Raw genomic sequence first — 14,503 nt, 5'->3', positions numbered from 1 at the left:
ATAGCAAATAATATTGATCTTCCAGGCTCAAATCTTGAAACCATGGTTACGACCATTTGTACAAGATACTGGCATTAGTGTCACCCTTTCCAAGTAATTGTTTTCAGTACCATCTCTGATTCAAACCAAATTAGTTCAGATGCTTTTGGAAAATGTGTCTGAAATCTAAACCAGAGTGACTTATTTTGTCAGAGAAAATATGTACGTTAACCGATACCTTCTATACACAGAATAACGTAACTTATTTGAATTGGTCAGTTTTAACTTTTAATAAAAAAGTATGCTTTGGGCATGTTGGAGTGATGAATGACCCATAAAAAATATATTAAAAAGAATGCAGTTCAGGTTCTTAAAGGGGAGTAAATAAGTAAGAAATAAAAAAACCCATCAACTCAATTTACTAAATAATTCAACAACAAAAAGAAAAACTTATTAAAACAGTATCTATCCGGAAAATATGTGTGAATTTGGTTTAACTCAAGTTTTCCATAATTCCCATGGGTGAGGACATGTGAAGACGGCTTCACACATGACTTCACACAGCATCCCCATGGGTAAGTGAAGGGTGTGATGAGTGGACAACAACCACCAGGGTTCAACACTCCCTATGATTAAGAGACCCATGTTGGCTGTGGGCTGTGGATACAGTATTAGGTCTGAGTACCAGTGATCAACGCTTGACGCTCCAGACCCCACCCCATCCAGTGACAACCATAAGCCACGCTCTGACCGCTTCAAGACTAGACACTGCTGTAGACGAGTCTGCCTCCTTACAGTAGATTCAGGGTTACTTACATACTGAATGATTTAACACACACGCAACAGGGAACGAAAGGTTTTGGTTTACACAACTGTTAACATCTGCCTCACCACAAGCTTATGCAGACCAGTTTTTAATGAGTTTGGCAAGTTTTGTTTAAGATTATACACATTTTTTCAGAACCATGAGTTCATTGAGAGTACTTTAATCATCCATTCTTCTCATAAATTCCATGAAATGGGGAAGAACAAGACTTTTGGGGAGACAGAAAATGCCAGACTGTCTCCAAACTTTTTAAACGATACATACACTTTTTGCATTTACGCAGCTTTTGACAATATTTCAGCAATTTGACAAGGGACATGTCAAATGGACCTCACACATTGTATATTCATGGAGGATATGAATATGAACCCATGGCATGGCAGGCAAATCTTTTTCCACAAACTGCCCTATCGCCCTGAGATTCATGAGGACAGATAGGTGGCCCAGCTGTCTACGGGGTTGGTCCCTTGGGCATGAGGACAGATAGGTGGCCCAGCTGTCTCTGTTGGTCACGGGTTGGTCCCTTGGGCATGAGGACAGATAGGTGGCCCAGCTGTCTACGGGGTTGGTCCCTTGGGCATGAGGACAGATAGGTGGCCCAGCTGTCTACGGGGTTGGTCCCTTGGGCATGAGGACAGATAGGTGGCCCAGCTGTCTACGGGGTTGGTCCCTTGGGCATGTTAGAAACCTATGATCTTGGGTTTGAATCTTGGTTTGCTCGCATGTTTCTAGATCAGCATCCAACCTGTCCCAACCTCACTTCTACGAACCTTTATGACTCCAAAGCAATAGAAAAACAGCTCAAATCCTTGCATTCAATTTGTTGAAAGATTGTTTAAAAAGCAAAACTTTCTTAATTGCATTACCAATAATACCAATATTTCTTTAACATGTTGAAAATCCCTTACAGCCTTACAGTACAGTGCCATGTGCCTTGCTTCCAGGCCTAACCCCACATCCTAGGAATGGCACCAGCTTAAACAGTAGACGGATACTCACATCAAAGGGGGAAGATTTCAAAATTTCTTCACAAGAAAATGCCTGTCAAACCTATCACATTAAAAAGCATGACAGAAATTGACAAAAAGCTACAAAATCAATACCATCAAGGTAAAAAGTTGTTTGGGTAGTTTTTAATCCAGCAAGTTGCAGGAATTATCGATAAAATGTGTCAAACTGATGCTCAACAAGCCTTCAAAAAGTAGAAACAACCTCCACATATAACATGAATAGTGGATTTGACAGCCACAGCCGCTCGATCAATACGATGTAAAGAACCAATGTGGAAAAAGTCTGTCAACAGATCCATCCACAAATATTCCCAACAACTTGTGTGGTTCATATTACACATACAAATAATTGTAAAATAATAACTAATCTTGTAACTGTGGTACTAACACTAATGAGTCCATAATGAAAAAAAAAAACCCAGGTTAGCTTTCCCGTGGGTAATCACAGCATTTATCATTAACAAAGATATATAGTCTTGGGAGTTAATGAGGAATAGTTTACCTTTGACATTTGGAAAGCACAAGAAAAACTCTTACTAGTGATATTTATACATGCTGATAAAATATACATAAAAATAATGATTTATTCAACTCTCAAGTACTGTTGACCAGCATGTTTCTCTGTGAAGTCAAAGCACACAACATCTTTTGAATGCTTATGATTAATAGCAATTGGTGAATTTAGTCCCATTCTGCTAACATTATAATGTATATAATTTGTCCATTACCAAGTCCAATGATCCAATGCACTCTGAAGACCAATGATCCCCTGAAGCTAATCCGTGATAAACAATACTAAAATATTTTTAAATACTTCCCACTAAATAATGCATTCTGTGTCTACAAAGCAACATAATTCTGAAAAATATATTTTGACTTTCTGAGATAGTGTATAATATAGAGAGTTATAATTACACTGCCAGGAATTTATGAAGCTAACAGCTGGGTATATTTAAAAAAATATCCATACTCTTAATCTTTTCTGTGCTGACAACTCTACAATTCATCAGTTGAAGAGCGAGTGAATTAGGTTTTATGCCGCTTTTAGCAATATTCCAGAAATATCATGGCGGGGGGACACCACAAATTGGCTTCACACATTTTATCCATGTGGGGAATCGAACCCGGGTCCTCGGTGTGACAAGCGAACGCTTTAACCATTAGGCTACCACCAGTTGAAGAGTTCAGCATAAATACCTATTCAGGACAGACATAACATGACTGCTTGAGCTGGATTCTAATTCTGTGCTTAAATAACCATCCAATTAAATTACCCCCATGTCCAAGGTAAAATGGGTGTGAACCTGAACAGCAAGCTGGATATGTAACATGATAGGAAGTGTGTCATATGATATGTATTCAACTACACATTTCCACAATAGCCTTTCCACTGTCTGCAAGGTCAGGGTAACCCCACCTGGGCCCTCCCTTCCCTAGTTATATCATGGATGTTATTTCTGAAGGTCAATGCAGACGTTTCTTTATGGCCAACTGTCTGTGATGTTTTCCCAAGAGTTCAGACATTGCTTGTAAACTGACTCTGCACGTATTGACCAGAACACAGTACCACTATAGGGTTACTGACCTAATCTATCACCATATGCAGCTTCTGTAACACACAACTCAGTGTTTCATTGACCATACCCAGTTTACAGGGAGGCTGAAACTTCAGTCATGGCTCTTAATCATTCAAAAGGGAAATAATTTCAGCAAGAAAATGTTTCACATTGTTCATTGACATCTGGTATCAACAATATCAGATATCCATACATATAATCTTCACCAGTGTTGCATTTCAGGCCAAAGGGTATCTGTTTCTATGAATATTAAAGAATGGTTACCGTATATTACCGTAGATAAGCCAAATTTGGGGACAAAAAAAATCAGTCTGTAGAAGGGGGCCGGCTTATCTATGGGTTACACTTTCGTGGGTTTCGGAAGTTGTACGTGCATGGAATGAGGTGAAATAAACATGCCATTTCAATTCACACACGTTTTCACCGATGTTACTGTAAACTAGCGGTCCGTGGATAACAGGGTGGTAATCAGAACGTGATTGTTGATATGATGTGAAATTGCTATTGCGGTTGGAGCGAAAAACTTACCCTTATGAACATGGTAAGCGGAAGTTGTACGCACATAGAATAGGGGTAAAATAAGCAAGCCAGTTCGTTGACATGTGATCGTCCAGCTACAATAAGTATGATATTTACCGAAACAAAATTTATTATCCATTTTCTGTCAACTACACTTCATTTCGAGGCATGGAAAGACACAATGATTGTGAATTCTTTGAATAATGCGGACCGAAAAGTTATAATTATCGGTAACTGCCAGTTGTCTGTGGTCTGAGTTGGCCGCGATGAGGATCCCATCGCGGGTGGTCGGCCTATGCACGAAACATACCATTTTGACACTGATTTTAAGGGTCGAGTTAAGGGGTCGGATTATCTATGGGGTCGGCTTATCTACAGTAAAATACCATATTCTGATGTTGACAATGTATTTCTTTATAAATAACAAAGAGGCAAAAAATAGTCTTCCCTTTCCCAGCGTGTGATTGTGTGGTGTTTTCTTGTGTTGTTTGACGTGTACATCTGCATGGCCAGGAGACAACTAATACTAATACAATGTATGTACATTAATATTAATAATATCAAGAGGACGGTAAGTGTTTCTCAGTATATTACTGGGAATCAACTGCCAATACAAATTCAGGAGTCTGAGAACTCGCTTCAGTTGACTTGATAATGTCGTCTAAGACTTTCATAATGCGACATTTCACTTCAAACACTGATTGTCAATACCATGATCTATGTTGTAACAATAAGCAAAGGAAATATCTCACATGATTCATGTGATCAATGCCATAATATTTGGTAACATATAATGATAGAGACATAATAGGCACAACCCTGGCCATTAAACGTACTTAAACTTCAGGGAAAACCATTATGGTAAATGTCAACATAGTGTGAAAGGAGAGGTAAATTACTTGAGTAGACAAGGGACATTGGGAGAGACTATTTGATATTCTGGCCATGCTGGGAGGTGGAGGATTTGCCAGAGACAGAATACATTTTTCAGTCACAGTTTCAGGGCTTGAAACCTTTCCTTTTAAAGAAAGATGACAAACAATTAAAGCATTTATTTCAGGACACTGAACATGTCAAATGAATAATGTTATTTCGTTTTGTAAAACCTGTCATACACTCACTTTCTCCCCAAAGTTCTCTGAGAACAAGGTATTTTTTACCTAAGCATTGACAAACAGTTAAGTCGCCATTACTTCTTTCTCTTTAAGCAGAATGTGAGAAATAATGACTACACAATAAAATTTACTTTACAGTGTTTGATTTAAGACTAGTATGGTACTCCTATGCTAAGACCAATCCTTTCAAAATAACTTTCATGTTAAATGTTACAATGAATTGAATTGATGTTACAAAGGATTGAGTGATAATTATCAGTGTTGACTCTGTTGTCTAGTCTGAACATAACTAGTTTTCTGTTCTTATCTACTTTTCTTTTCTATGACCAGAAGCACGATGATGAAATAAATCTGCATAATAAAATGATATAAAAATGAAATAACCTAGCATGTCATAATCGTCATATTTTTTAACAGTCCAACATATTTCCAAAGCAGTTACAAGTGATATCATCAGTACATGTCTGCTACATTGCCACTAAATAGATACACTGATGAACATGTATACAGTTTGTTTCACTACAGACCATAGTTCCTTCAGCAAGGACAGTGCATCTTGCACAACATTGTTGCAACACAAAGAAACAAATACATAGCATTGTATCACTAAGATTTATCAGATTGTCAATGCTTGTGGTATAAAACATTTCCAAAACCAGATGCTTGATTGGCATTTTAGAAGATGATATTTGATGAACATAGAGATTTTTTCTGGGTTACATCTTCTTTTTATTCTCGAGTACTTGCTGTTCAATATTCTTACTGCCTCATCTCCATGTAGATGGCGAATTAGATGCTTGATTGGCATTTTAGAAGATGATATTTGATGAACATAGAGATTCTTTCTGGGTTACATCTTCTTTTGTACTCGAGAATAAAAAGACGATGTAACCCAGAAAAAATCTCTATGTTCATTTCCAAAACCATTCACAAAATTAATCAGTGTCACATCCAAATAGGGCTGCTGCTGATTTCATCAAAGAGGTCAGATTAATAACAAAACCAAGATCATGGAGAGGACAACTTGTCCATATATATGTCACCTGTTTTGGACAGACTTGTGGCAGTGTCAAGCCAGACTTACACTAATCAACTACACCATCAAAAGGGTTTAGCTAAGCATGTAACAGGGCTTACTACAAGTCATTAAACACCTCTTATCTTAAGTCAGGTGACAGGCCATTATCTTCACATGTCTGTCTACATGAAGCATCAGCTGACAAGTTATTGTCATCACCATTAGATTGTTCCCAAAGTCAACACTTCTAATACCTATTGTTATCATAAATTAATAGTACCGTACACATAATCATTGGTTCTCTATGTATTAGCATATCGTCAATTTGTCAATACATACTGCAATAAAAATATGTGTAACTTATACTGCTACCAATCTGTATGAACACACGTGACAAGACCATGCTAAAGCATTGTCTTTCAGAAATCAATTTGAGGCAAAATGTATGAGAATGCTTTTAACTACTCACAATACATAACACTTTTTTAACAATGGTCTGAGATAATCAATCTGATGATAATCATTGAAAGGTTTTACATATGTCCACTGAACACATTAAAATAGTCAATTTCACCATAACAAGAACCAAGCTCGCCCAGTCCCTGGCAGCACAAGTATTCTAATGACTGTATTTTAAGGTCAAAGAAGGAAATAAACACTGGCTATTGTCATTTGTTTCCAGAAACCTAAGCACCGAGGCAGAAACGTGAAAACAGAGACATACAGCGTGAGGCAAACATTGTGTATAGCTAGACAAACACAATTATGGCTAGATACATCGGCGACATTAACATACGAATATATCACGGCTAGCAAGAGCATGGCGAATTTACGATCAATATCACGTGAATCCATGACAAGTTACTTCGATGCCAGAGGAGTGACCATGCCTCCACCAGCATTCATAGTCGCTACATCCTTTAGTGTCAGTTTACACTTGTACACATTAATTTGATACCTGCAGCTCATTACTCACTTCTTTAATCAATTTATTTTGTAACACCATGAACCTCCTGCATGCACTGTGTGGCATTTGTTATCATGGTTATGGAGCTTCATTAATTATACAGGTCTGGCATGGACAATGTATCACATTAACTGCAATAAAAACAATAGCCCCAACCACAACAGTGATATTCTATCAAGTTCACAGCATTCAAAATCAAAATAATATGAAATACCAGGCTTTAAAATATATTTTAATATTTAATTATTTTGACAGCTGACGGTGGCCAGTGACTGTCAGGCTATGCTGTGATGGGCACAATATCACATTGGGGGATTGGGGCACCACATATTTATCAAACAACCGTAACAAGATGGATACATGTTTCTGAACAAGAATTCCCTGGGAGTGGGGTTTTAAGAATGTGAGCTAGGCCCTGTCTACCCACTCATGTGTACCATACACACTAAATGCTTTCCCTGTACTTCCCTGTTTCCCATGTCTTACTTCCCCTCTCCAACAACGTTAACAGTGCATCTGTGTACACAGTTCATACCATTCTAGACGAAACATTCCTGCCAGTTCTTCACATGGAAAATACATACCTCTTGCAGATAATTTCTTGGTATTAATTATTTTTGCAGCGAACTCTAGACCTGTGGCTTTCTGCACGCATCTTCTCACGATAGAAAACGCACCCCTGCGAAGAAATAGAAATACTGTAGATATATCCTCAAACGGAATATGCAAACACGGGACACACACAAAATGCAGCAGATTTACACAAATAAATGCAGTGTACACAGAGAGGCAAAGCGATACTCGTGCCGAGATGCGTTGCTTCGGTTTTCCTGTCAAAGCAATATCGGGCGAACTGGCGTAATCCGTGACTCGTCTCTCTCTATCACTCCGCTCTCGGAATCTCGCTTAATCCAAGCGCGAAATTCATCAGAATTGGAATCTATTGAAGTTGAAACTCATCAAACGTCGTTACTTACTTCCCCAATTCTTCTTTCAATTCGTATATATCACTGAATTTGGCTGTGGATGTCAGCGACGCCATGTTGAATGCTAAATGACTCGATAAGCAGGCTCTCTCGGCTTTTCTCGCAGGTGCTCGGTATGTTGCGAGATCAGACGCTGGGCCATAAGTTATGAGATTTAGGGACCTCGTATGTTGATTATTACAAGATAAACTGAGCCGCTATTCAAGTGTTATTCCAGGACAATGTGTTCAAATGAATCGGCCGTACACTTCTCAACCGTACAGTTTATTTCAAGATACAGAAATTGTTAAACAACAATTGTAATGACTGTATGCAACAGAAAACACTCCCCAGGAATACATTATAAGCAGACACAGCTTGTCATTTTAATATGTTTTATTTTTTTGCACATGTTAACTAATACTTGAAATCACATTTTATTCAAAATGAATGTAACCGTGTTATAATATCCCAATGGAAACAATTTCAGTAATATATGAATTAATTATATTGGGTTCAATCCAGAATGTTTGCTGGTACATTCTATGTTAAAACATTGATTACATCTGTGTTATACAGAACACATTGATTCCCTGAAAAGAACCCATTAGCTCAATTTCACATATTTTTGCCTGACTATACGAATTGGACTGTTTAATAGAGAAGAGAAAGGGAATACAAAATATACTGTGCACCTTGAAAATAACTCATCTTTATGCTTAGATAAATATGTGATGAAAAGACATAGGGCAGGTAGTGTTCCATGAGGTAATGTGAACATCTCTTTCAGGGGGAGATGGCAAGAGTATTTGTTAGTTTATATTGTCCCATTGTGTTATGTCATCAGTGTATTGATTCATACCTTTCCAAACACACATCCTGCATTCGTGTGGTAAGGGGGCCTGCGTAGCCCAGTCATCCGAGGTGGTGCACTTTCCTGTGGGTTTGAATCCCACAGCAGTTATGATTCGTTATAACAGCGTAGCATCATATGACAGCCAGAAAAACCTATCATGGTAGACAGTAGTTGCTATCTTTAATTACAAGGCCAAACTAACAATATTATTTAATCTCAATGTATGTAAATCAGATCATATTGATTCTAAATTTGTTTAGTTTTGCAGCAAATACTCTGTATGTGATAGTGATGATGGTGATGATGACAGCAAATACTCTGTATGTGATGGTGATGATGACAACAAATACTCTGTATGTGATGGTGATGATGACAACAAATACTCTGTATGTGATAGTGATGATGGTGATGATGACAACAAATACTCTGTATGTGATGGTGATGATGGTGATGATGACATCAAATACTTTGTATGTGATAGTGATGATGGTGATGATGACAACAAATACTCTGTATGTGATAGTGATGATGGTGATGATGACAACAAATACTCTGTATGTGATAGTAATGATGGTGATAATGACAACAAATACTCTGTATGTGATAGTGATGATGACAACAAATACTACTCTGTATGTGATAGTGATGATGGTGATGATGACAACAAATACTCTGTATGTGATGGTGATGATGACAACAAATACTCTGTATGTGATAGTGATGATGACAACAAATACTCTGTATGTGATCGTGATGATGGGGATAATGACAACAAATACTCTGTATGTGATAGTGATGATGGTGATGATGACAACAAATACTTTGTATGTGATAGTGATGATGGTGATGATGACAACAAATACCCTGTATGTGATGGTGATGATGACAACAAATACTCTGTATGTGATAGTGATGATGACAACAAATACTCTGTATGTGGTAGTGATGATGGTGATGATGACAACAAATACTCTGTATGTGATGGTGATGATGGTGATGATGACAACAAATACTCTGTATGTGATGGTGATGATGACAACAAATACTCTGTATGTGATAGTGATGATGACAACAAATACCCTGTATGTGATGGTGATGATGACAACAAATACTCTGTATGTGATAGTGATGATGACAACAAATACTCTGTATGTGATAGTGATGATGACAACAAATACTCTGTATGTGATAGTGATGATGGTGATGATGACAACAAATACTCTGTATGTGATGGTGATGATGACAACAAATACTCTGTATGTGATAGTGATGATGGTGATGATGACAACAAATACTCTGTATGTGATAGTGATGATGGTGATGATGACAGCAAATACTCTGTATGTGATAGTGATGACGGTGATGATGACAACAAATACTCTGTATGTGATGGTGATGATGGTGATGATGACAACAAACACTTTGTATGTGATGGTGATGATGGTGATGATGACAACAAATACTCTGTGATAGTGATGATGACAACAAATACTCTGTATGTGATAGTGATGATGGTGATGATGACAACAAATACTCTGTGATAATGATGATGACAACAAATACTCTGTATGTGATAGTGATGATGGTGATGATGACAGCAAATACTCTGTATGTGATAGTGATGATGGTGATGATGACAACAAATACTCTGTATGTGATGGTGATGATGACAACAAATACTCTGTATGTGATAGTGATGATGGTGATGATGACAGCAAATACTCTGTATGTGATAGTGATGATGGTGATGATGACAACAAATACTCTGTATGTGATGGTGATGATGACAACAAATACTCTGTATGTGATAGTGATGATGGTGATGATGACAACAAATACTCTGTATGTGATAGTGATGATGGTGATGACAACAAATACTCTGTATGTGATGGTGATGATGGTGATGATGACAACAAATACTCTGTGATAGTGATGACAACAAATACTCTGTATGTGATAGTGATGATGGTGATGATGACAACAAATACTCTGTATGTGATAGTGATGATGGTGATGATGACAACAAATACTCTGTATGTGATAGTAATGATGGTGATGATGACAACAAATACTCTGTATGTGATAGTGATGATGGTGATGATGACAACAAATACTCTGTATGTGATAGTGATGATGACAACAAATACTCTGTATGTGATAGTGATGATGACAACAAATACTCTGTATGTGATAGTGATGATGGTGATGATGACAACAAATACTCTGTATGTGATAGTGATGATGACAACAAATACTCTGTATGTGGAAGTGATGATGGTGATGATGACAACAAATACTCTGTATGTGATGGTGATGATGACAACAAATACTCTGTATGTGATAGTGATGATGGTGATGATGACAGCAAATACTCTGTATGTGATAGTGATGATGGTGATGATGACAACAAATACTCTGTATGCGATAGTGATGATGGTGATGATGACAACAAATACTCTGTATTTCCAGTACCCTTGCAGGCTGTAATAAATTTTCTCCATGACATATGTACGCATGTGTGCATAAGCGTTCAATTATTTGATACGCGTTTGTGCCCGTACACGTAAGTGGTGACTCCATCGATGGCGATCCATCGTTTCGTGTCCATGGGGACAGCAAGGTCTTGTTGATTCTCAGTCCGTATATCCTGTATCCGTCGCTTCTCAGCATGTTCATTTGGTGTTTGAACGTTTTATTCTTGAACAGGGCTTCCTTGAATCTGGCGTGCATGATGTGTTTTTTCACGGCTTTCTTGATGGAATACATCTTGGGTCTCAAGCCGACGTACTCGGCAATCGGCGTGCCCGCGCATTCGTCCTTCATCTTGCTGAGCACTTTTTTGTTGACTTGGCTGTGCATAGGGTGATCTTTAGGGTAGTCGCTGGTGTCGTACAGGTGCATGTGTTTCTTCATGTCCTCGTACACGTCCTCGGTGTCAATTTCCATCAGCAGGGAATCTGTGTCCGTGTACAGCACTTCGCAGCTGTCGCCGTACTGCTTTTTCAGCTCGTAGTAGTAGAAATCGTACATCAAGTGTTTGGATAAGTCGAATATCTTGCTTCGGTTGAACGCCGGGCTGGCTATAAGTTTCTTGAGTTTTTCTTCCTTGCTGGATCCGACTAATTTCACGTTAACGTGTTTTCTCAAATTCTCCAACGTCTTGCCGAACATGGAGTTGTTCATTAGCTTGTACAAGTTTTTTCCGAAGTCGCTCGTGGCTTGTTTTTGCAGATTCGTGTTCAACCGAATGTAAGGCTCCATCCATGAACTTTGATCGAACTGGAGCGCCCTGTGTATTTTCGTGAGTTTCATTCCCAGCGACAAGTGGGATAGTCCAAGTCCACTTCGAGCATGTAGCCTTTGTTCGAATCCGGCGCGATGCTATTCACGTCAATCATCTTGGGTGAGGAGACCCATTCGAATCCCCTGGTGGGGAGATACTGACTCATGGCCCAGCCGTACAGGTTGTTGGCGTCGAGATAGCGTATGTGTTTGGTCGGTTTGCTGGGGTCGTGACCTGGAACGTACTTGTTGTTGGCTTTGGTGTATCATTTGGAAATCCCGCCTAGCAACCATTTTCCACGAACAGGTGCATGTCGTAATCCGTCAGTAGTTTCAGCTCCACGCCGGTCTTTTTCAACAAGGCTTCCCAAGAGAGACCGGGCGAGGAGAAATACCACGCGGGGTCCAGGTCGTACTGTTTTGAGCACGTTTTTCTGAATATCTCGAACACGTCGGCCAGCAGCAGCACGTCCGTTTTCAAGTACAGGTCGTGGTAATCGCCCAAATTCTTGCAGCCAAGTTTGTCCCACACGTTAATCGCGTGCGCGTAATCGTCTTGAGAGATATTGGAATCGGTCAAGTTGCTGTAAAATTGGTCGATGGGAGGTAATTGCGTCTCGTCGAGCTTAGACCAATCATCCATGTACTCGTATGGGTAGACACCCTTCCTCAGCAGCAGGGGTTGAGTCTCGGCGTCGGTGTATCGATTGGTGATGTCGAAGTTGTCCGGGTCGTTGACGTTCACCAGACTGTCTAGAGACGACAGCAGGAACTGAACGCTATCGATAAATCTCAGACCGTCTAACAAGAACGAGATGTATTTTTTCCATGTTGGTGGGGGTGCACGTTATATTGCCGTTGACCTTCGCGATGGCCTGCATGATCAGGTGAGAATCGTAACCGCGAAGATTGTGAAACACGACGGGGATTTTGATGGTCTTGGGATTGATTTTGAGCTTCAAGTTGCACGCGTTGTGAGCGGCACCTCTGTACTTGCCGGTGACGTGGCAGTGATCTCTCACGACATACCCGTTCAGGGGTTCGTCGCACACGTGGCAATTCTTAACTTTCTTATGAGTTTGCCAGTCGTCTTGGGTCATACGCATGGGGATGATGGTGTACAACTGTTTCCTGATGATTTTCTCTTCGTTTTTCAAACACGTGAGAAATCGTTCGACCGCGTCGGGACCTTGGTAGGCAACGGGAGCGTTCGTTTCGCAGTCGGATCGAACGACCACATAACCGAACCCGCAGGCTTTGTGTTCTTGCGTTTTATGCGTGAAACTTTTTTCCAGGGACGACGGCGTGACAGTGTCAACGGTTTTGATGAGGGCTTCGTAGTCGGCGTAGATGACGTCGGGCACAGGCATTTGATGTTTGTGGTTGAAGAATTTTAGGGTGTTTTTCTTTTCGTCGGGCATGTCTATTCATATGGCCGTCTCCCATGCCTAGGCAATCCTCCCGATGTGATTCCAGCAGTTCGGCTCGCGTGAAGCCGTGCAGGCACCTTTCGCAGAAGTGTTACTTTTCCTTATGCTTCGATTGATCGTACAACAGTCTGTTGAAATATTTTATCCACGTGTAGTGATACTTGTTGCCTTGCTGGAACATGAATATGTTGATCGTCTTGCGGTGTTAGTTTGTGAGGGAGCTGATCTTGTGCACGATCGTTTTATTCCCTTCGTGTCGTCGTTCTGTTTTTTTATTTTGGTGACCTGGGAGATCGGGGTGGGTTCGTCTTTGCCGTCCCAGTTGATCCCATTGTCTTCGGGATAGCTCTAAAGTCTGTCTGAATGTGATTTGGCTGGAAACTTCGCGGATCTGATCGCAACCCTCATGCAATCATTGCCTTTGTTTTTGACGTTGACCATGGCTTGCTTTTTCTTGTAGTATGGTGGCAAGTCTAGGTACGACCCTCCTTTGAATGGCGCGTAGTTCGCTATGTCCAGGTAGACCGTGTCGATCTTGTCCACGACCCAGCCCGAGCCCATGTGCATGTATCGTTCCAGGGATTCTCGTATTTTTGCAAACTAGGTGTCGATGGACGCATCCACGGACTCGGGCTGAGTTGCGACTTCTTGCTTGCCTCTGAAGTAAGGTTGGACGTGCTCGGTGGTGCGGTCCGTCTGCTGTTTGTCCAGCGACATTTTTACCGTGAGTTGAAATTTGAGGCTCCCCAAATCGTACAGTTCCTCGTCGACTTTGTCGGCGACCAGCAGTTTGATGTCGTCAACGTCCAAGCTTTTGTCGACGTCCATCCTCCATCCTCTCAGATACTTACCTACGGCGTGCTTCGTCCGCACGAACCGTAGTTCGACGGGTTTGTGTTCCTACAGCAGTTCGAGGAGCTCAGCTTTCCTCGCGCGTGAATAACCTCTGAGCCCACGCT

At 40.2% G+C, this 14,503-nt stretch overlaps 1 protein-coding gene across 21 annotated transcripts in view; it reads right to left on the bottom strand.

The window, feature by feature from the left end:
• LOC124275994 (calcium/calmodulin-dependent protein kinase type II subunit delta-like) overlaps positions 1-8,099 on the bottom strand; it is a 131,087-nt gene extending 122,988 nt beyond the window's left edge. For all 21 annotated transcript variants that reach the window (XM_046711654.1, XM_046711788.1, XM_046711779.1 and 18 more), the window contains exons 1-2: positions 7,989-8,099; positions 7,596-7,690 (exon numbers count right to left, since the gene is read on the bottom strand). In XM_046711654.1, coding sequence (XP_046567610.1) covers positions 7,596-7,690; positions 7,989-8,053 — 160 coding nt within the window. In that variant the 5' untranslated portion in view covers positions 8,054-8,099. The remainder of the gene's footprint in view (positions 1-7,595; positions 7,691-7,988) is intronic.
• Between the last annotated feature and the right edge of the window lie 6,404 nt (positions 8,100-14,503).

The sequence above is a fragment of the Haliotis rubra genome, unplaced genomic scaffold (assembly GCF_003918875.1).
Source record: "Haliotis rubra isolate DU_JTF1 unplaced genomic scaffold, ASM391887v1 Scf105, whole genome shotgun sequence".
Classification (NCBI taxonomy): Eukaryota; Metazoa; Mollusca; class Gastropoda; order Lepetellida; family Haliotidae; genus Haliotis; species Haliotis rubra.
The sequence above is the reverse complement of the archived record's forward strand: the minus strand, read 5'-3'. Positions and strand labels throughout refer to the sequence as shown.